This window comes from Suricata suricatta, chromosome 14 (genome assembly GCF_006229205.1).
Source record: "Suricata suricatta isolate VVHF042 chromosome 14, meerkat_22Aug2017_6uvM2_HiC, whole genome shotgun sequence".
Lineage (NCBI taxonomy): Eukaryota > Metazoa > Chordata > Mammalia > Carnivora > Herpestidae > Suricata > Suricata suricatta.
The window spans coordinates 26,074,296-26,098,033 of NC_043713.1; the positions used below are offsets into that span (position 1 = coordinate 26,074,296).

A 23,738-nucleotide genomic window follows, 5' to 3' on the forward strand; every position below is an offset into this window, starting at 1 on the left:
CAACACGTAATCAACATTTAAAAATTAACGAAAGATTTTACGTTGTTTTCGTCCTAAGTCTTTGAAATCCCGTGTGTACAGTCTTTCACACTTTACAGCACCTCAACCGCGACCAGCCACATTTCTAGTTTAGAGCAGCCACACGTGGCTGGCCACAGCACTGGACGTCACAGGTCTAGACCGCGGAGCCGACCTGCCTCGTTGACGTGAGCGCGGGGCGGGTCCAGACCTGGTGGGGGCGGAGCTTCCGGGAAGCGCGTTTGGGGCCTGCCCGGCTCCCGTAGGAGAGCGCCGGCCGTGGCGGCGCCACGTCCCCTGCGGCGGCGGGGGAAAGATCGGTTGGGCCTCGGGCGGCTCCGGGCAGCAATGGCCTTTACGTTATACTCGCTGCTGCAGGCGGCCCTGCTCTGCGTCAATGCTATCGCCGTGCTGCACGAAGAGCGCTTCCTGAAGAATAGTGAGTGAGGCCGCGGGCGGAGGCTTGGGGGTGGGGGGTCGGGCGGCGGCGGTGCCCCGGGGGGAGCGATGCCGGGTCGGGCCGCGGGAGGGGACAGTCCGGGCCGGGACCGACGGGAGGCCGAGGGCTCTAAGGGCTCTTCCTTGAAGGGAGGAAGCCGAGCCACTTCCGTCTCACCGAGTTTGAGCTCAACCACGGGGTGAAGATTGTTAACAGATAGATGCCCCCTTGTGTGCCGGACCCTTGGGGTCGGGATGGGCAGGGATACTGAGAAGACCCAGGGACGCCCCTGGCTGCGGTTTGTTTTGGCTAGTAATTTAATGCACTCGTCTGTGAGTGTTTCTAATGGTCAGAAACCCGGGGTCTTCTGAGTTTTTAGGTACAGAGGGAGGGGCGTGGCTCATTTTGGAGTGTGGATAATTAGAAGAATGAAGTGATTGAGGACCATAGGGTCCCTGGCCTGAGGATAGAAGGGAAGGGGCAGTGTTCGGATTATAAGGACATCCAGCTACTCACGTCCCTAGAAAAGTTTATTCAGCACAGCGTACTGGATGCCTACAGTGTGTCAGGCTAGAAACAAGATGAAGATAAAATTATGTCCGCTGGTACCGCACATACAGCGGTTTCCACGCCATTCCGGGCAGGCCACTTTTTGCCGTATGAGGCTAAATTAAGACCGGATAGTCGTAATGTACATCATTTGTCTGCACAAATACACCAGATACACAAAGTATACCACCATTTGTTTGCAAGCGCACCAAATATGTCTGTGTGAATCACTAAAAACTGAAACCGATGAGCAAAATCGGTTCATTTATTCCTTCAGATTTATTGAGCACAAATTATGTGCCGGGCCCATCTAATTAGGAACTGAGTTTACAGAAGTCACCCAGCCCTTCTGATGGAAGTTCATTTATTTTTTTTAATGTTTTATTTATTTTTGAGACAGAGAGACAGAGCATGAGCAGGGAGGGGCAGAGAGAGAGGGAGACACAGAATCCGAAGCAGGCTCCAGGCTCTGAGCTAGCTGTCAGCACAGAACCCGACGCTGGGCTCCAACCCAGGAATGTGAGATCATGACCTGAGCTGAAGTGGACGCTTAACCAACTGAGCCACCCAGGCACCCCTGGAAGTTCATTTAAATTAAAAAATGAACAAGTAGTAATGCCAAGTATGCAGAATATTATGTAAGAGAAGTGCAAGGAAATGCTAACTTGTGAATTTTTGAAAGCTTCCTGGAGAAAGTGTCTAACTCAAAATCGATAATTGAGTAAACATTAATTAAGTGAAGGTGAAAGGTTGGGAGTAGTTGGGAGGGTGAGGAGTAAAACTGGGTGTGCAAACTGGGGCAGGTGACAGCAAGGTCTTACACAGAGTAGTGACATGACCAGATTTGTGTTATTTGCAAGACCCTTCTCACTGCAGTGTGGAGAACAGACCGAAAGGGTAGAATAGTGGATTTGGGAAGCGCCATTTCAACAGGGCAAGTAGAAACGGTGGGTATCACATCAGTTGAGTGGGTGTGATAATAATAACCAACACTGAACACCTGTACCAGTGTCTGTATCAAGTGCTTTACATATATTAACTGTGTAACTCTTACACCAGCCCTGTGAGATCGGTGCTATTTTCATCTCCACTTTATAGTTGGGAAACCTAAAGTACAAAAGAGGAAGAAACTTTTCTATGATCACACAGCTAGAAAGTGGCGGAGCTAGAATTCACCTTAGGCCTTCTGACTCAAAAGTCCGTCTCCTCAATAGTATACTATCCAGAAAAGTAGAAAAGATGGGGTACTGAATTTTTCTCCCCCAAAAGATACATTGAAGTCCTAACTCTTGGTACCTGTGAAGATGACATTATTTGGAAACAGGGTCTTTGCAGGTGTAATCGAGAAGGTCACACTGGTTGAGGATGATCCTAGATCCAACGAGGTGTCCATGTAAGGAGAGAGATACATTCAGGGACTGAAGGCCAAATGACAACAGAGCAGGGATTACAGTGATGTAGCTAGACACCGAAGAATGCCCGGGATTGCCGGTCACTACCAGAAGCTGCGAGAGGCACAGATGAGAGCATTCCTCAGAGGCCCCAAAAGGTACCAGCCCTGCTAACACCTTGATTTTGGACTTCTGGTCCGCAGAACTGTGAGAAAATAAATTTCTGTTGTGTTAAGCCATCCAGTTGGTGGCACTTTGTTTTGGTAGCCCTGGGGACTAATACAAATCAGAAGATATTTTAAAAGTAGAAACAGCCGAATTTACTGTTTGGACACTGGGTATGAGGGAGAGAAGAAAAAGAGTCAGAGATCTCTTGGTTTTCTGACTTAAGCAACTGAGTGAAACATAGTACCTTTACCAAGTTAGAGAGTACTGGGGGGAAAATGAGGGCAGCAATGGTGGGTAAGAAGGTGGAAAGATGATGAAATACATTTGGGACATGGTGAGTTTGAGATTTCTGTGAGAGGGGCAAGTGGAGATGTGGAACAGTCTGTTGTTAAGTTCTAACTTAGTTCTTCTCAGAACTCAAGCACGAGCCACAGTAGAGATTGCATTGGAGTTGATCGCCCACGGATGATGAGTGAGGCCACGCAGAGATGGAATTTCTCAGGGAAGGAATGGATTACAAAGAGAATTGGTGACAGGACAGTCGCAGAATCTCCCTCAGTATTTAATGTTTAGGTAGAGATGGAAGAACTGACAGGGGAAGTTGATGAGTGAGCAAAACAAGAGAGGTGGGAATATCTAGGCAGTGGGTTTTATAGAAGCCAAGGAGCGTTTGAAGGAGGAGAGGTAGTACCACAGTGGAATGTTCTGGGCACCAAGATAAGGATGGAGAAGTGTCCTGAATGTTCAGGGTAATAGAAGTCATTGGTGATTTTACACAAGTGGTTGTAACTGTGGATAAAATCCAGATTGGAATGTGTGAACAAGTGAATGGAAAGTGATAAAATGGAGATCACCATAACAAATGTGATAATAATGAAAAGTTTGAAATGCTGCGAGAATTACCAAAATGTGACCCCTCCAGAGACACAGAGTGAACTGTTGGGAAAATGGCAACGTTAGACTTGCTTGACACAGGATTGCCACAGACCTCTAATTTGTAAAAAAAACACATATCAGGGAAGTGAAAAAAAGGGAAGCAATGAAACAAGGTGTGCCTGTCTTAGTTGAAAGTGTACGATGATCACTTGATGCACAGGTACAGTGTCAAGTGCTTACCACAGTTAGCGTTCTTCACCTCACAGAATCACAGTTTCTTGTTGTGGTTGTGGTGGTGAGAACACGCACAATTCACTCTCAGTGCAGCTTTCAGGTGTACTGTGCAGGTTGTTGACCATGGTCCCCATGCTGCACATTAGATCCCTGGAACTTACTCATCTCATAACCTCGGGACCAGCAACTTCCCATTTCAACCCCTGACAACCACCATTACTCTCTTTCTATGAAGTTGCTGTTTTTAGATTCCCACTTATAAGTGAAATAATACAGTATTTGTCTTTGTCTTACTTCACTTGCTGTAATACTGTCAAGATTTACTCACGTCAAAAATGGCAGCCTTCTCTCCTTTATGGCTGAATATTACTCCATCTTGTATATACACCACAATTCCTTTTTCCATTCATCTGTCACTGGGCACCTAGGTTTCGTGGCTATTGTGAATAATGTGGCAGTGAACATGAGGGTGCAGAGACATCAAGATAGTGATTTCACCTCTTGGATAAATACTCAGAAGTGGGATTGCTGGAGCATGTGGTAGTTCTAGTTTTAATTTTTTGAGGAACCTCCATACTGTTCTTCATAGTGGCTGTACCTATTTATATTTCTATCAACCATGCACAACAGTTCCCTTTTTCCACATCCTTGCCAGCGTTTATTATCTCTTGGCTCCCCCGCCCCCTTGCATCTACAGTTTAGGTGGTTTTTGTTTGTTTTGGTTTTTTATTTTGAGAGAGCGAAAGAGCACCTGAGTGAGCAGGGGAGGGGCAGAGAAAGGGAGAGACAGAATCCCAAGTAGGTTCTGTGTGGTTAGTGCGGAGACTGATGGGGGCCTGAACCCATGAACCATGAAATCATGATCTGAACTGAGGTCAAGAGTCAGACAATTAACCAACTGAGCCACCAGGGCGTCCCTATCTCTTGGCTTTTGTGATAATGGCCATTCTGACAGGTGTGAAATGATATCTCATTGTGGTGTGGATTTGCATTTATCTGATGATAAGTGATGCTAAGCACCTTTTCATATGCTTGTTGGCCATTTTTATGTCTTTGGAAAAATGTTCAAATCCTCCTCATTTTTTTATTTAAGTTTATTTATTTTGCGAGAGAGAGCTTGTGATTCTCTCTCTCTTTCTTTCTCTGCCCCTCCCCTGCTCGCTCACTCTCTCAAAATAAATAAACTTAAAAAAAGATGACAATACTTAATACTTAATATTAATACTTAATATTATTGACGTACAGATTTAATGCAATATCTATCAAAATTCCAGTTGGCTTTTTACAGAAACTGAAATGTTGCTTCTAAAAGAAATGGACTCAGAGTTGCTAAAACGATCTTGAAGGAGAATATGATGCCCAGACCTTACTGCAGACCTGCATTTAAATTTTCCAGAAGTGAAGTTCAGCAGTGTCTTTTCCAGAATTTTTGCAGATGATGTGGCTTTTTGCCCCTAAATGAAAATCGCTGCTACAAAACTGTTGGAATGGCCCCAAAATGTTAATACTTTGCCTCCTAGAACTTTGTCTTTATTTCTTCTTCTCTCCAGAGGTAGCACAGATCTTTTATCTGAACATGTGTTTTGATAGATAGAAGCCTCCTCCTGCCCCATCTCTCCTCAACCTGAGCTTCATTTCTTAAAAGCAATTATTTTCAACTCTTCCAAGTTTCGAGTCCCTGACTTAGCACTGTCGAAGAGTTTTTAGTATAATTATACCATCAGCAGCACATTGGTTCTTGTGTGAGTGCAAGTACACACACATGTCCCCTCCCCGTCTCTCCCATTTCCAACCAATTATCGGTGATATTGGGATTCCATATTTACATTACTATCCCTGAATATTGCTCACAGCTGAACAATAAAGAAACAATGATGTCATTCTTCTAGTTTTTTTTCTTTTTTTTTTTCGTGGTTTGGTTATAGGAACCTAGACTGGAACTAATTTTTCTTCAGAGTTTTTTTTTTTAAGACATTGTTTCACTTAATTTTCTAATTTCCATTATTGATGTTAAGAAGTCTGATGCCATTCTGTTTCCTGATTCTTTGTCGAACCTGAGTTGTCTCCCTGAAAGCCTTTAAGGTGTTCCCTTTATCTTCAGAGATCTGAGATTGTGCAATGATGTGAGGTGTGTGCCTTTCCCCCCACCACCCTTTGGGCTGTTCTCTGATTGGGCCCTTTTGGCCTAAAGAAAAGCTTATGTCCTTCAGTTCTATAATCTTACCTCTTAATATTTCTTTAATCATTTCTTCCTGTCTGGTTGTTCTTCTCTCTGAAACTCCAGTTATTTTGACAGGCATATACTCTTTTCATTAGCCTTGTTTAATAGATTTTCTCAACTTAGTCTGTCAGCCTCTTGAACGTCTTATGCTAAATAACAAGAACAAGAGCTCCATCTGGATTCCTTAATGTTCCTTTTTATGGCATCCCGTTCTTGTTTCATAGGTCCAATAGCTTTACTCTCTATAGATGTTCATTTTTAAAAATGTGTCCTGGGGGCCTGGCTGGCTTAGTCAGTAGAGCCCGTGACTCTTGGTCGTGAGGTTGTGAGTTTGAGCCCCATGTTGAGCATAGAGATTACTTTACAGTAATTAAACCAGTCATTTTAATAAGTGAATACATAAATAGTAAAAACACTTTCTTCTACTTTTGCATTGTTTCGTCCTCAGAATCTCTTTTTCTGTTTTTGTTCTCTTTCCATGTTAAGGATTGTTTCTTTTTAACAGTTGATTTTTAAGTGTGAAGCCAAGAGAGGCCCATTGGGAGCCATGGGTTTGGTCAAGGCTTGTTAACTGGTTGGCCTCCCTGGTGCCTGAAGTTGTCTGTTTTATTGAGAACCCCCACCCCACCTCCAGGTGCCAGTATCTGAAGTCTTCTTCCCGGGCAGCTGATCAATTCCCAAAGTAATTTTCTAACTTCCTGCCTGTAGAACGTAAGTGTTAGATGATTAGGAATGAGCAGGGGAAATGGGTAAGAGTCTGACACTCTCGTGTGCAGTTTTCATTCCCTCCGCTCACACTGGATCCCCCCACTCCGGAGCTTCTGTGGTTCCCTGCTGAGAGTAAACCTCTGGTCTTTGATGGGGTGAGTGGCGCGCTCTTCCGTCAGGTCAGTCCGAGAAGGAGGGAAGGAGCCAGAAGGGCAGGGGCAGCACTGCTCCTCTGTAGAGTTTCGGTGAGTCCTCCTCTTTCTCACTCCTCTTGTCCACACCGACGCTTCCAGGTTTCCCTCAGCTTCCCGGGGTCTCAGTCTCAGCACCATTCACCTCTGTTTTACTGCGCGCCTCCTGCAGGGTTTAGGTGTCCAGTGTTCTCCTAGAGTCAGTTACTCTTCTTCGTTTATTGTTCAAATTTTGATGGACTTCTCTTACCTGGAAACTTCTCTCTTGTTTGTCTGTATTCTTTATTGTCATTTCTAGTAGGGTTTCAGGTGAAAGCTAAGATAAAAGTGTGTATCCATTGATAAGGTTCAAGGTTCAGGACATGCTACCCCCAAATATGACACCTTGGCAATTCTGAGTATCCCAAGCTGAAGGAATCTGAGGGAGTGGCAGGCGCAGGGAGGTCACTCTCCCCGTCTGCTCCCGCCTTGCCTTCTTTTCTCAAAGTGGGAACTTCGTCTCCCGTGTGAAAGGTACCCTCCCTGTACCGGGAGGAAGGGAGACATCCTTGTCACCAGAGACGAAGGCTGTATCAACAGACCTTGATACTTTCCCACCATTTATTACCCCCACTCTCAGCTCAAACTCCTTTGTCTTATCAGTTCTTTACAAATGTATTGTTTCTTCGTCTCAGAAAAGTTTCCTGCTCTAGTCACTTCTTCAAAGTGACTGAAACCTTCTTTGAAGGTTCCCAGGTACAGGTCAGTTTAATTTTCAGATGTAGCCAGGGACCCCAGGAGGGTCAGGGTTAACTTTTTCCTCCCAGACCCCTTCGTGCTGAACCAGAAGCACACTGCTCTTTCATTGTGCAGAGCTGTCACAGAGGCTTCTGTACGTCCATGCTGCTTTCCCAGAGAAATTTCCTGAAGCAGTTATGTAGGTGGGACACTGACACCACTGCTGGGGGGTGGTCATTCTGTGTGTCTGCAGGGTCTAATAGGAAATCATTCTGCCACAGTGTAAGGTGAACGCTGGTGCCACAGTCTGAACTTCAGTTACAAAAAGAGCGTTGCCATTCAGTGGCGGCTGCTGGAGAGTGAGACAGTTACTAGGGAAGACATTGTAGTCAAATTCGTAATACATTAAAAGCAAATGCTGGGAAAGCAGCATAAGTATATTTGCTTGCTGGAGAGGGCACATCCGGAAGTGGGAGGGTAATGTTGCCCAGGCAAGATGCAGGTATATTTTCTAAAATTATTTTTAGCTTGGCTAGATGTATACATTTAATGTTGGAGGATTTGCCCCCTCCTCTAGCGCTATGTTGGAATGGTTTGTTCACATTATAATTTGCTGTGTTGTAAAAATTAAGAAATAGACTTTTCTGGAAGTCTTAGTGTATAGTCCTAGAATTTACCTAATTTCATCTTGTCCCATATTAATTCAGTCTACTAGAATTCACTTCTGTTCTACAAATGTTTACGAAGTACTTGCTGTGGGTTGCGGGTGCAGGAGAGTGGAAGGTGAAGAAAGTATAAACTTAGTCCCCGTCTTCCAGGGTTTTACGTAGTCTAATGAGAGACACTTAAAAACAACTAACAAAGATGGAGAAAAGAGCCACTGCTATTAGTGGGCTATTTGGGGAGCAAAGAGAAAGAAGGTTTGTTGTGAGAGGGATGTCAGAAAGGCCGTGACACCGAAGTCAGACGTAAATTCTGAAGCTGTGTTCAGCATGGACCACCATGAGCAGGCACTGAGAGTGACGAGGAACACGTGGAGTGTGGAGCCTAGTGGTGGGATGTAGGGCAAGAGTGTCAGTTTAAGGGGTTTGAACTTTATTCGATAGGCATTGGGAATCATCACATGATAGTGAGGTAGAAAGATCTGACCCTTTAAGGGAGAAGACTCACAGGGTTAAGACAGCTAGGTTACGGAGACGTCTGTTGAAAGAGTCTTGTGAGAGAGAGTAGAGTCTGCTAACCACTGTGATGGTGTTTGTGACTGTGGGAGCCCTACAAAGAGCGACCCCCGTGCAGGCTGGGAAGGCCGTCAGCACAACCCAGGCTAGGCCCTGAAGGGAGAGGGCTGGTCAGAGCATATCAGCTCTGTTGTGAACTTGAGTTAAAAAATTTTTTTCATGTCCTTATTTTGAGAGACAGAGACAGAGCGAGCTGGGGAAGGGCAGAGCGAGTAAGGAGACACAGAATCCGAAGCAGGCTCCAGGCTCTGAGCTAGCTGTCAGCACAGAGCCGGACTCGGGGCTCAAACCCATGAACTGTGAGATCATGACCTGAGCTGAAGTCAGACGCTTAACTGACTGAGCCACCCAGGCGCCCCTTGAACTTGAGTTTTAAATTAGTTTTTCCTACAACATATCTCAGTGTTGATGTGACCCGAAAAAGTAAGCAATCATTTTTTAACCTTTATTTCAACCAAATAAAAGTTGATTAAATGAGCTACAGTCTTGTTACGTAAGACTTGGTTCTTTGGTGTATAAAATAAAGACCATCTTTAAGATCAAGGGCCAGCCTGTCAGGAATTAAGCCCTGTAGTCATAGAAGATACAAAATAATGTAAGAAGTGAAAAGTGGACCTGAAATGTGGACAAGAGGAGGACAGCTTGCAGAAATGTGGACTTGTAGGTCTTCAGAAGAATGTAGGATAATAAAGAAAGAACTATCAGGCAAATGAAAAAAATCGTTTTATAATATTAGGAAAATGATACAGAAGAAGGTAAAAGACTGATTTATGGAGAATAAGTGGGGGTAACGGGCTCATTTCCTCAGCTCAGAATTGAGAAATGAGGAGAGTGACCGAAGGGGAAAGACAGGCCCCTGCTGGTGGGATGGAGCACAGCTCACAGGAACGCTAAGGCAACCGCCACCAGGTCGGTGTCCCTTAACATTTCCACAGGTAATGTAGCTGGTGCTACATTTTCATGCTGATAATTGTGTTGGATCTTAGAAATTCTGAATTGAGCTAATTAATTATTGAGTTGAACAGTATTCCTTGCTTTTCAGTTCTGACCTGAAAAATGTTTTGTTTAAAAAAGGAACAAAGGGGCACCTTGGTGGCTTAGTCAGTTAAGCATCCAACTTCGGCTCAGATCATGATCTCACAGCTCGTGCGTTTGAGCCCCGCGTCAGGCTCTGTGCTGACAGCTCAGAGCCTGGAGCCTGCTTCAGATTCTGTGTCTCCCCCTCCCTCTCCCATCCCCTGCTTCTGTTCTCTTTCTCTGTCTCAAAAATAAATAAATATTTTAAAAAAATTTTGAGGGAAAAAACCAGTCACAATGTCACAACAATCATTTTCACTGAATTAAATGCCATGGAATAATTTAGACCTTATAAATATATAAACTGTATAACATAGTACTTTACAAGATCAAAGTGGAAATGAAATAAGATTGTTGCTGCTATCAAAAGGTAAAAAACATACTCTACAATATTTAGTCAGTACTGTGTGACTTTTAAGGCAGATGACTTTATACTTTATGTCTTTAACAAAGACTCAAGCTGGTTTTTTGGAAGATGAGTAATGAGGGCACAAGGTGAGTGCATAATAAGTTTTAACACACCTAATCACTTTTATATCATGCAGTTGGCTGGGGAGCAGACCAGGGAATTGGTGGATTCGGAGAGGAGCCAGGAATTAAATCTCAGCTAACGAACCTTATTCGATCTGTAAGAACTGTGATGAGAGGTAAGAAAAAACTAAGTGAAACACTCTAAAGTTATAATTTTGTGGTGTTGGTTTAAGTAGCAAAGCTTCTGAGTGTGAACATCATCACGAACTGTTTTTGTGGCGAGTTTTCTTCTCGTTAGCCTGGCTTTACTGTTCAGAAGCAACTGTTTTTTTTTTCTTAGTTTGCCTTTACTTCTGTCTAAACCACTTGATGCAAACTGAGTGGCAGAATCTGTTCTCTTGACCTGAAACCTGTTCTCAGGCCTGAAGGCAGTGTTCTCGCCTTTTGGGAATTCTGTTGCTTCAAGTCGGAAAGTCATCTGGAGTCACAGAAGGCTTTTGAGGGAAAAACAAAAGTCCCGTATCTGCCATTCTATTGCAAATTGTTTTAGTGCAACTGAACAAAGAAGGGTTCAAGCTTTTTATTTAAAACCATTAAAATTAGGGCCTCTCTCTCCCTCTTTCTTTGTTAGCTGTTTTGATCACAACTTTGGATAGAATGGTAAATAAGTTCATTCTCAATTTAGTGGTGAAACAGGGTACCGGGCTGGCTCAGAGGTGTGACACCTGGTGTGACACCCATGGGGGATGTAGAGATTAATTAAATAAATGAAACAGGAAAAGAAATTTAGTGGTGAAACTGGAGTATTCTTTGCTCTTTATTTGCTTTTGTTGTTGTTTGTTTGAGAGAGAGAGAGCGAGCGAGCGAGCAGGGGAGGGGTCGAAGGAGAGGGAGAGATTCTCATGCAGGCTCCACACCCAGCTCTACCCAGCATGGAGCGCCGCTCAGGGTGAGGCTCGATTTCACAACCTGTGAGATCATGACCCAAACTGAAATCAAGAGTTGGATGCTTAACCGACTGAGCCACCCACGCTCCCCGTGCTCTTTATTTGTAATGTCAAGCGTCACAGCTGTATGGGCGTGCTGCCTGGGCCCGCTGTGCTTCTGTGTCCCAGCATTGCACCAGCGCCGTTCACACCTAATTCGTATTGTTCCGGTTGCACCAGGTGACCCTTACCCCAGTTACACAAGCCCTCCCTAAAATAAGTTTTGGATCTTGTGATCCAGTTGCATGTTCTTTCATTTCAACTATTTGCAACATGATTATGAATGACATTGGTAGATATTTTCATCTTCCTGGATGCTAGTAACTATTAGTTTTTTCCTGCTGTTTTCTTTATAGTAATAAACTTTTGTTTTCTTTGCAGTGCCATTGATAATAATAAACTCAGTTGCAATTGTATTACTTTTATTATTTGGATGAAGAACAGTGGGGGAAATGGAGACTCAGAAGAAGAGATGCCAGCAGAAGTTACTACTTCGGTCATTATTGGAATATCCGTGTCTAAGCTGGTCGTCCTTGCACTTGACAAAAATGTAAACCTGACAATAAAACCAGAGTCCCTATTTATCTGATTTTTTTACAAATGTTGCATTTATAATTTCATTATAAAAAATTAGGTCATCAGAGGCGGTAACTATCCAGGATTGGAATGCATTTGATTGCTAACTGCTAATAGAAGTTCATGGTATGGTAAAGATTGGTAAAAGGGTACAGGACTGTCACTTATATGTTTATAGAGATTTTTCTCTCTCACTTCTCAGGGATAAATTTTTTTTCAATGTTCTGCAGTTCCTTATGACTTGGCTATGATGGGAAAGTGATTATCTTCCTACATAAAATGTAAAGAATTTTTAAAAAGTGATTACTACAGACGAAATGATAATTAGCAGGTAATTTGAATAATTTTACTTTGAACTCTTTATTTTGTCTGTATATCATCATGGCTGTAACAGAATCAAATTTATAGAACTATTGAGCAATACTCTCTGATTTCAGGGAGAATTCTAATTTTGTAAGTCAGATAGTCAAATGATGATTGTGTTTTTAAGTTCTTTTCATGCATTTGTTATTTTATTAATTGGCCTGAATGATGAGAACAGACCACTATCTACAGATTTCTATTGGTAGGAAAATCTGTGTAAAAAAGTCTATGCCCTTTTTTCAGTAATGACTTATTTTTTAAAATCTGCATAAATATCAGGCAGCAAGAGCAATCCTGAATGATCACAGTTAAACTATACTATGTAAGACTATTGGGAAGTATTTGCCTCTCCCCCAAATTATCATGTTTCCATTTTTTGGAGTAGCACATTAAGGGGTATAATTCTTTATTCTGCCTGTCAATACAGATTCATGCTAGATAAGTTTTTTGTTTTGTTGTTATGTCTTAGACCATCCCATATTTGCTCATCCCATAATACAGTTTTATGCAGGAAGATTAAAACTATGTAAATGGTTTTTCAGGAAATTCTTAGTTATGATAGTTTAAAGGGACAGAATGCCATCTTTGTTTATAGGAGAACATTTGTAAATAAAGTTAAATTTCCAAGTCAAGCGTTTGTTTTTTATACCTTACCTGTTAGTGTTAACTGAATCTCATTTCATGTATGATACTTGTTTTTTACTTGCTTTGCTGTAAAATCATGAGCATAGACTTAATGAAAGTAAATATCACAGTCACTTTTTTTCTTCAGTGAATTAACTGAATTGCTGATTGCATCAAAGAGACTCATGAGCAAGTTTTATTCCATGACCTAAGTTACTTCTAGAACTTTGGAGCAGGTATTGAATGCCTGTTGGCCAGGCCTGAATTAGATGATCTTTGGGCCACAGGCTTGCAGCTGAACCACAGAGATGTACCTGGGATTCTTAGTTGATTATCTGGCTCATGTAAGTAACTCAACATATTTGGCATTTAGAGACTGGTCTTTTGGCCTTATGAAGATTTGATGCCGGAGCCCAAGTTTAAGCCACTGAACAGATTCAAAAGATGCAGTTAATTGAGAGCACTCCCAGGCTATACAGAATTTTTAAAGGAATGAAAAAAGAGACCTTGGCCTAATGCCATTTTTCATGGAAAACTTTACAGCACAACTTCATGCTCATTTAGTGACAGGGCACTGCCTGAGGTCACAGGCTGTCGGAGAGCAGTCACTGCAGGGCAGGATCAGAGGATTTGGTAGCAAAGTGGTTCTGAGGAAAGTGAAGCACATCATCTCTGAAGGCCACTTAACACAGTTCTGGCTTCAGTGTCCTTGAGGCAGGGCTGGAAGCATTCACGGGTTAGACCTGATTTCCCCAGAGCAGCTGTGATGCAGTAACCATAGTATCTCATTTAGTTTGACAGTAACTTCAGTGTCTACTTGCCTGCCCACAACTTCTCCCTTAGCCATTCTCAGTATTAGCCATTCGTGATCATTTGAGACTCCGAATATCCATGTTTATGGTCCTTATGTATTCCCTGTGTCTGTACACCTCTGACCCATCATGAAGGATTTTGGTTCAAGTATTTAGATGTTAACCAAATTCATATCCTAAGCCGTCCGTACAGTGGGTTTCAAATTTTGTTAATGGTAGAACCAGATGCCAAAAGGGAGAAAACCATAATGTTCCACTATCTAAAACAAATGAGAGCAGTTTCCAGCTGACGCAGGGTTAGGGCCCAAAAGCCACTGTTCCGCCTCCGCCCTACTGTTGTCATCCTTCCTGAAGCACGTCCACAAAACTCTTTTAAGTTATCAAAATGTTGGTTTAAAAGTACCTTTTTTGAAAAAAAATCCCCATTTTAGATAGAGTAGGCAACGTGATCTGTGGTCTGTAGGTGTATGCTGTCACTTCAGTGTATATGTACTTATGAAATGACGAGAGAAAGCAATATATATTTGAATAGTGAAAAGAATGGGAAGCAGGATATTTCTGATATGCCAAGTAAAACCTTTTATCACAAGACAAATTTCCTAACACCTCTGTTGTTTTTAGTTGCTTCATCTGCAAAGTTGGTCAATAACTATTTCAGAACAGAAGTCTGCTCTGGGTGATGTATATATGTATGCCTTTTCCAGGTCCCTAACTTTGACTCTAGATGTACCTCAGCCAAAGAGATGTTATCCTGAAGTCAATGTTTTCGGTGAAATAAACCACTTTCTGAGTGCCTCACAGTTTCGAAGTTATTAACGATAATAAAATTTTGATACTAAGTAACATGGAATTATTTTTTGCTAACATTTTCCTTGGCCCTGGATTGGTCATTAGATGCCAGTCATTGTGAAAACATTGTGTGCAAGGACCTGGGACATCTAGTAGTCAGTATCCAAGGGTATTGATCAAGGTGAGTTTTGGAATCCTCTGTTTTTGTTTCCATTCTGTCACTGCCTTCTTCACTCCCCTGTTGGGCTTTTGCACCCTCTTTTTCTTTTCCAAATTCAGTCCCTCACTTTTTCTTTTTTGTCAATAATTTAGAAAATGGTTTTTCATTATTGAAGTATAGTTGACATACAGTGTTACTACTTTCAGGTGTACAACTTAGTGATTTGATGGTTCTGTACATTATGCAGTGCTCACCTCCGTAAGTGTAGTTACCGTCTGTTTAGAGATCCCATCCTTTCTTTACTCCTCTTGCCCTTTGTCAAGCAAAAGTATATGAGCATTTTGAGAAGGAAGCCATTAGTCCTGTTCAATTCCACACTCTAGTGAATGACCCCATTATTTGTATTGAATTGCCCCAGCCTGAAACGTAATTATCTTGAAGCCTTCCTCTCCCTTGCCATTTTAAGCCATCAACAATTTCTATTTTACCTCCTAAAGATCTCTTGAATGTGTCTGCTTTGTTCCCCCCCCCCCACCATTTTAGTTTAAGCACCGCTTTTGTGGCCCTGCAGTAGTTTCTTACCTGGTCTTACATATGTCTGGCCCCTTTCCCGTCCATCTGTACTGCAGCCAGAGTAAGCATTTAGAAAAATGAAGTAATCACCCCCCGCATGCCCTGCGGTAAAACTAGGTAAAAGTTTTAATGTGTTCAAGGTATTTATCTTGAACACATTTATTACATAATAGGCAATAATTTTGTTAACTAATCTTTAGGAAATGATTTCATAAGTGTATATAAGAAAATATTAGGAAAATTGGTTCAGATTATCATGTTATTTCATAATTCATGATACTTGCTCATGAGTAAGAATATTTTTCATAATTCAGAGTTTTAAAAAATTAGTTTCCAATACTAAGATAATGTTAGCACAATATTTTGGTTTGCTAAAGACCAGGGTTAAATTTTTTTTCAGGAATAGAATTTAGTGATTCATCTCTTACATATAACACCCAGTGCTCATCCCAACAAGTCCCCCTTACCTGTTTAGCCCATCCCTCCATCCAACACCTGCCAGCAACCGTGTATTCTCTGTATTTAAGAGTCTTGTGGGTTGTCTCCCTGTTTTTATATTATTTTTGCTTTCCTTCCCTTATGTTCATCTGTTTAGTATCTCAAATTCCACATGAGTAAAGTCATACATTTGTCTTTCTCTGACTTATTTTCCTTAGCATAATATACTCTAGTTCCATCCACATTGTTGCAAATGGCAAGATTTTACTCTTTTTGGTCACCAAGTAATATTCCATTGTGTATATATACCACATCCTCTTAACCATTCATCAGTCAATGGACATCTGGGCTCTTTCCATACTCTGACTATTGTCAGTAGTGCTGCTGTAAACATTGGGGTGCGTGTGCCCCTTCGAATCAGCACTCCTGTATTCTTTGGATAAATACCTAGTAGTGCAATTGCTGGGTCATAGGGTAGTTCAATTTTGAAATTTTGAGGAACCTCCATACGATTATCCAGAGTGGCTGTACCAGTTTTGCATTCCCACCAGCAGTGCAAATGTGTTCCTTTTTCTCTGCATCCTCGCCAACATCTGTTGTCTGAATTGTTAATTTTAGCCATTCTGACAGGTGGGAGGTGGTATTGTGGTTTTGATTTGTATTTCACTGGTGATGAGTGATGTTGAACATTTTTTCATGTGTGTTAGCCATCTGGATATCTTCTTTGGAAAAGTGTCAATTCATGTCTTTTGTCCATTTCTTCACTGTATTGTTTGGTTTTTGGGTGTTGAGTTTGATAAGTTCTTTATTTTTATGTTTATTTTTGTGAAAGGGAGAGTATGCGTGTGTGTGTGCATATGGGCAGAGAGAGAGGGAGATACAGATTCTGAAGCAGGCTCCAGGCTCTGAGCTGTGAGCACAGAGCAAGGCTCAAACTCACAACCTGTGAGACGTGAGCTGAAATCGGATGTTTAACCAACTGAGCCACCCAGGTGCCCTGAGTTTGATAAGTTCTTTATAGATTTTGGATACCCTTTGATGTGTCATTTGCAAATAACATCTCCCATTCCATTGGCTGCCTTTTAGTTTTGCTGATTGTTTACTTTGCTGTGCAGAAGCTTTTTATCTTGATGAGGTCCCAAAAATTCATTTTTGCTTTTGTTTCCCTTACCTCCAAAAATATGTCAAGTAAGAAGTTGCTGCAGCCAAGGTCAGAGAAGTTGTATGTTTTCTCCTCTAGGATTTTGATGGTTTCCTGTCTTACGTTTAGGTCTTTCATCCATTTTGAATGTATTTTTGTGTATGGTGTGAGAAAGTGGGCCAGGTTCATCCTTCTGCATGTCACTGTCCAGTTTTTCCAACACTGTTTGCTGAAGAGACTGTCTTTTTTTGCATTGGATATTCTTTCCTGCTTTGTCAAAGATTAGTTGGCCCACATTTGTCCATTTCTGGGTTCTCCATTATGTTCCATTAATCTATGTGTCTGTTTTTGTGCTAGTACCATACTGTCTTGATGATTAGAGCTTTGTAATACAGCTTGAAGTCTGAAATTGTGATGCCTCCAGCTTTGGTTTTCTTTTTCAGGATTGCTTTGACTATTCAGGGTTTTTTTCTGGTTCCATACAAATTTTAGGATTGTTTGTTCTAGCTCTATGGAGAATGTTAGTGTTATATTAGTAGGGATTGCATTGAATATGTAGATTGCTATGGATAGTATCAACAAGAAAATTCAAGTCTTAATATTACCCACTTGCTTAAAATCCTTCAGTGCTGTTTTAATCTGGTTGCGGCTCTTAGTTCTCAAGGGTGAACTAGGAAATTTCTTTTCCTTCAAGTATGCTCTCACATAGAAAATAGATTTAACAAATATGAATAAGACAAAAACAACTCCCAGGCCCAGTGGGGAGGAAAACACTTTCCAAAACAAAGCGTTTCTAGCCCACAATATGGCTGACTGCAACACTGGACAGAGGAGATGCTGGATGGGCTCCGGCAGCATGGGTCCTCAGTCAAGGGGTACCAGAGTATGTCCTATTATGTCAGACTGCTCCAAAAAGTCTTTCATTTAGTCCTTTTCATAGAGATTGCATAGGATGATCGACTGCACTGAAGGAGTTTAATTTGAATCAAAGGCAGCAATGAGGACCAAAGTAGAGCCTCCCAACATGTGCCTGAGAGGGGAACAGTGAGGGAGATGGTTCCGTGTATGACAAGGTATTGCTCCCCTAGGGACGATAGGCAAGGCCTGAGGTAGCTCTCTAATGAGAGGCAGGATGGGAGAGTTGACAAGCTTAGGTTTTGGAATAGTGGATGCAAGAAAAGAGAAGCCTTGCTGCCTAAAGTGGTTATAGACAGCTACAAGTGCCAGATGCTATGCAAGTAGCAAAGCAGTAAATAACTTCTGAGACCAGGTATTTCAAGGAAAGTTATCAAGAAGATGACTTCAGATATCCCTCGAGAATGGGCAAGAAGTAGTGGAGCGAGGTAGGGTGGCAGCAAAGAAAGGTACTCAATAACTTGGTTCACCAATGGTGCTGTAGGACACAACTGCTGAGCAAAGGCACAGGTTTTTGTTTCCCGTCTTGGCATCTGGGGCTAGCTGGCCGCGCGCTTGAGAGAGCGGGTCTGAAGAACAACTTTTCCTGCTGGAAGGTGTTGAAGGGGCAGGACTACAGGCCTCAGAAGGCATCCTAAACAGTTAGGAGGTGCTGGCGGATGGGGCGGAGTTGGATGGGGAGAGGAGGGACTTCCGGTGCGGCCCTCGGCCCAGCTTCCGGTGCCCAGCGGCCGCTTCCCTGGCACCCTGGGCTGGTCTCGAGGACGCTGCGGACGGCGGGGCTGTGCTGACTTTCCTGGTAGCGTGGCCTTTGGCGAGGACGGCGTGCGGAGCAGGGGTGAGGAGCCGCTGTGGGACGAGCGACTACCCGCCCATGCGGAGGCTGCATTTCTTTATGAGAGGGCTCGGGGACACACCGGCTGCGTCCCTAGACCACCCCCTCCTGGGCCGCGGACCAACCCGCGCCTGCGCTCGGTGAGAACGGCCCCACCCCTCCGGGTCGGGGCGGCACCACGCTTGCGCACAGCGCTGTTCCTGGCACTTAAGCCGGGGCGTGGGTGCAGCCAGTCGTCCTGGGGCACATCGCGAGTTTGGTGTGGTAGTCATTCTTCAGAACGTGCCCCTGGACTGTGTTTCAAAGCTGGCGCCCCTCCGGGTCAGTTTGACCGGGTCTTGGAGTTTGCACTGGGTGGCCAGTCTCGAGGCGCTTTTCCACCCAGGAGATGGAGGGAATCGCAGTTGTTAGTGCTAATAGACCTTTGTTCTTGGAATCCTTCCAGTTAGTGACGGGGACTCATGAGTTAATTCACACATGTGTATCGAGCGATCAGTAGTGCAGCGGAAAAGGAACTCAGCCCTTATCCTCACAGACCTTAACAGTGGACCAAGTGATAAGTGAGATCATTGGAGCCCGCTGGGAGCTCTTGGCCCAGCCCTGGGAGAGGAGTCGGACTCGGGAATGTCCGAGGAAACGATGCTAACTAATCTGAGACCTATGTACTGCAGGAGTTGGCCAGGGAAAAGGACGTAGGGGACCACAAGGGTGGTAGAAGACAGGGAACAAAAGTGGTTCCAGACAAAAGGCCAGCGATGAGGGAGGGAAGTAAAATGTAGGCCTTGTGACCGACCTCACTGCCGGGGAGCTTTGGTGTGGGAGTAGATAAGATGGAGAGGTGAGAGGTAAACCAGGACTGCATACGAGTCTTCTTTGTTCAGAATTTATCCCGAGTGCCGTGCAGATCAACTGGAAGATTAAGTGAATAGTGACTGTTTAATAGTATCATTTATTGAGTGCATGCAAGTGGTTCCAGACTTTTCTACTGGAAGTACAGAGGAAAGAAAAGAGAATTTGTAATCCCGGGGTGGGGGGTGGCTAGGAGGCATATTCTGAAAAACCACAACTTTCCAGGAGAAAATTGTTTATTGAAGTCTGGTTTAAATATTTATACAAGATTTGAATGGTATACCAAAGTATATACTTGGCTTGGTATAAAATGTTCTTTCAAATACTCAAGTTATTCTAATGCTTTACAAGCTTGCATCACCTGTATCCTGTGATTTTTGTAGTTCTTGATAGATCCCTCATGTACCCTCCCCTCCCCCAGGTACACAACCCAGCCTTTCTATGTGGGGAACACTGTTCATAGGACAGTATTATTTTCTTTAATTGGCCTATCAACCATTACAGGTGGGTGTAATCTTTCCACTTAAGCAGTGATAGAAACTGAGGCTGAGAGGTTAAGAAAATTGCCCAAGTTCACACGGCTAGTGAGCTGATACTCAAACATTCACTGCACTCCTTCGCTTCAGGGAATGGATTTGGGGTGGAGATGAGAAGATTTAAGCAGAGAGGACATTTAGGAAGTTGCTGAAAGAGGCTAGATGAGGGGCGATTTCAAAACTAAGGTAGTTGGAGTAACGATGAAGAAAAGCAGAAAAGCGCGTGGATTCAAAGAAGGCAGAACCGACATGATTTGGCATTTGACTGGATGGGAGGGAGGAGCAAGAGAGCCTGGTGGCTGCATCCGGGTTGCTGGGGTTGCCATTCACTCACTCACAAGGACTGTAGGAGAAAGAGCAGCTGTGAGGGTGACAGGGGCTTGTTGGCTTGAGATGCACCACGATAGTCAAGGGGAGCTGTCCTTCGCAAGGACTTCCTTGCAGACTTCTTTAGGCATAAGAGAGAATGTACTTTTCTTCTTTGCATTGAATATGTGCCTTTCATTCTCAGTTGTTTATGACTTTCTGAGGAATTTCCCGTATAACCTGTTCAAACTGGGAGATGGCGGGACATGGACCCAAGATAAACAGAAAAACCACGGGACTACTTCTGAAACCTTTGCAGTTCTTTTGGAGGCCACACATATATTTTACAGTCATATTTTAGCAAACACTAACTCGTGGCCAAGTAACAAGTATGACAAAGGTTCAGACGAGATCATGGCAGAAGTGGTCAAGGCCTATCTCGGGACGAACTGAGGGGGAGTATTTTGAGGTCTGAGTGGGGCACCTCAGCGTTTTGCTTCTAGGCCTTAGTCAATCATTGTCAAAAACGTAAGGCTCCAGAGAGAGCATTTTAGAGTTTAAAAAGTATGTTCTGTGGAACCGATGAAAGCAAAAACATAGGCTTTTTAAATGCTGTGGTAATGGTAAGCCTATGTGGATGCTTCTACAAAGATTAAAATGATTGGTATTTATTATCACCATCTGCTGGCTCTAGTTGCATAGGTTTTTTTTTTTTTAAACAATACAGTTCTTTTGTTGTTTATCCAGTCTTGTTTATGTTTTGTTCTGCAGTCTCCCTCAGAGTTTACTTTTTTTTTTTATTAAGTATTACATGTCTCCCATAAAAGATGAGTTTTAAGAAGCAATTTTGGGTTCCTCTGTGTATAAAGAAGAATATTTTGTCCTTATTTTGTGTAGTCTTACCTTTTGTGCTGCAGTGTATTTTAAATTAAAGTATCCTTTAACTGTTACTCATCCAAATAGAGTAGGAGCAGTCAGGTCTTTTGACTGGCAGACAGGTTACAGTTGATGCTGTTGTTGATGTAATCCTCCATTTTTGGTCACAGTCAAGTTCAGAAGCAGAATAATGTATAAGACAGTTATAAAAAGACAAATTTACAATTAATGTTGATTAGCCAGAACTCTTAGTATTTTTCTTTTTTCTCTTTTTTTTGTTTTATCTCTGCACATCTTTGTTTTTTTACCCCAGAGATACTTTTTATTTTATTTATTTTTATTTTTATTTTTTTATTTTTTTTAATTTTAATACAGAGAGAGACAGAGCTTGAGAGGGGGAGGGGCAGAGAGAAGGAGACACAGAACCGGAAGCAGGCTCCAGGCTCTGAGCTAGTTGTCAGCACAGAGCCTGACGCGGGGCTCGAACCCACGAACGTGAGATCTGACCTGAGCCGGAGCCGGAGGCTTAACCGACTGAGCCACCCAGGCGCCCCTCAGAGATACTTTTTAAAAGACAGAACCAGGGATTTGTTTAAAATCAAAATACTTTGAGGATGAGTGTTGTTATGCTGAGTGTATAGTAATTGTCTGGACTACTTTAGTTTTTTTTCAGCTGTATTAAATATATAAGGAGTGATAGACTAAATTATAAACAAACTAATTCTTATTGTGTGATATGTCCTCTCCACAACAGTATGTCAAATATACATGTAAATTTTAAAGAGTTATGATAAAATTAAGAACACCCACATACTCACCATCTAAGTCAAGAAGACTCTAGAGGCTTCCTTTGTGCTCCTAGTTTGCATCTCCTTTCTGTCTCTTGTAGAAATCACTCTCCCAATTCCTGTGATAATCATTCCCTGGCTTCTCTTTACACCTTTGTTTGCCTGCTTATTTCTGAATGCTAAACTATGAAACCATGCTGAAGATACTCTTCCTTGACTTGCTTCTGACATTCTGTAGTAAATTTCTGAGAGTTATCTGGGATGATTTGTATAGATTTGTATAGCTGTGGTTCATTCATTTTCAGCGCTTGTATTCTGTGTGTGAATATACCACAATCTCTTTGCCCATTCTGCTACTGATAGACATTGGTACTGTTTGTTCCCCGTTTCTGGCTCCTGACAACAGTGCTGCTCCAGACATTTTTGTTCAAGTCTAATGGTACCGGAGGAGAGAATCTCTCCAGGATATAGTACCTGGGAGTGGAATTGCTCGGTGGCAGAGTATGGTGATTATAAACTGGTTTCCGAAATGATTATACTGGTTTTCTCACTCACTAGCAGTATATGGGAGTTAAAATCTTTTCGTATCTTCAGACTTTTAAACTTTGCCAGTCTCTTGTTTGCAGTGATCTCATTCTGCTTTAAGTTTGCATTTCCCTGATAACTAGTAAGGTTTGAACATCTTCATTTGCTTGCTATTCAGATTTGCTCTTTTGTAAAGGATATATTGAGATTCTCTGCCATTTTTCTATTAGGTTGTTTGCAGTTTATATTTTCTGGATTCTGGTCCTTTCTCACATGTGTTGGAAATTTGTTTTTCACTCTGTATGTTATTACTCTCTTTCCAGTACTTTTAAAACTCTCTTTTCCAGTAATTGAACTTACCTGCCTTTTCCTTTATGGTCTCTGCTTTTTATATCTTAAAAAAGCCTTTTCTATCCTCAAGTCATGAAGATATTCTCCTTTGTAAAAGTTTCACAGTTTTGCCTTTAACATGTGGTTGTTTACCTGAGAAAAAATTGTGTGTGGTGTCATATGGGAGTGCAATTTGAATTTTTCTCCTGTGGACATTCAATTGTTCTAACACCCCATTCTTTCTTCACTCAGCTGAAATTACCTCTTTTGTATCAGGTTTCTACACATGGGGTGGGGAATCTTTTTCTGGATTCTCTCTTCTGTTCCAGTCATCAGTTTGTCTTGTTATGGGCTAATACCACAAGATCTTAATTCATTACAAGACCACATTAATCAAATCCAGATATTAGGTAAAGCAGGGTCCCACCCTCTTTTTCTTCCTCAGTCTTGGCTGAAGTGTCTTGGCTATCTTTGACCCTTTGCACAATGTACGGCTTTGAGAATAAAATGTTGGCATCTTTGGTTAGACTTTTCCTGGTATCCTAATATTTTATGATACCATTGCAAGTAATATTTTTAAATTAGTTTTCTAGTTATTTGTTGGCGACATGGAAATGATAGTGATTTTTAATATTAATTGCTTGCTATACTTTCCTCCTATTTTAGAATCTTGAATTTCTACATATACAATCATATCTGAATAATAGTAGTTTGCTCTTTTCCAATTCTTATACCTTGTTCTTCTTGCCTTAACTGCACAATCTAGGGTATTATTTACATTGTTATATGGGAGAGGTAGACGTAGCATCCTTGTGTTATTCTTATCTCAAAGAAAATGTTTCCAGTGTGTTAGTAGTGAGTAAGTCTAATGTTGGCTATCAGCTTTTTGTAGATAGTCTTTATCAGCTAAAAGAAGTTCCCTTCCATTTCTGTGTTGCTTAGAATATTCTAGTGTATATAGATCCTGAATGTCTTCAAATGTTCTTTCTGCATGAGCCGACAAGATCAGACATCATTT

General features: G+C 42.2%; 2 protein-coding genes across 3 annotated transcripts in view; both read left to right on the forward strand.

The window, feature by feature from the left end:
* Window positions 1-257: 257 nt before the first annotated feature.
* IER3IP1 (immediate early response 3 interacting protein 1) lies at window positions 258-14,457 on the forward strand. Its single transcript, XM_029922154.1, has 3 exons — window positions 258-457; window positions 10,373-10,474; window positions 11,666-14,457. Exons 1-3 carry the CDS (start codon window positions 367-369, stop codon window positions 11,719-11,721), a joined length of 249 nt encoding a protein of 82 aa, XP_029778014.1. The 5' UTR covers window positions 258-366; the 3' UTR covers window positions 11,722-14,457.
* A 3,927-nt stretch (window positions 14,458-18,384) lies between these two features.
* Window positions 18,385-23,738, forward strand: part of HDHD2 (haloacid dehalogenase like hydrolase domain containing 2) — a 34,022-nt gene continuing 28,668 nt past the window's right edge. Inside the window, exon 1 of one of the 2 annotated variants that reach the window (XM_029922152.1) lies at window positions 18,385-18,513. The gene's annotated coding sequence lies outside the window, so the exon portion shown is untranslated. The other variant, XM_029922153.1, reaches the window with a different exon arrangement.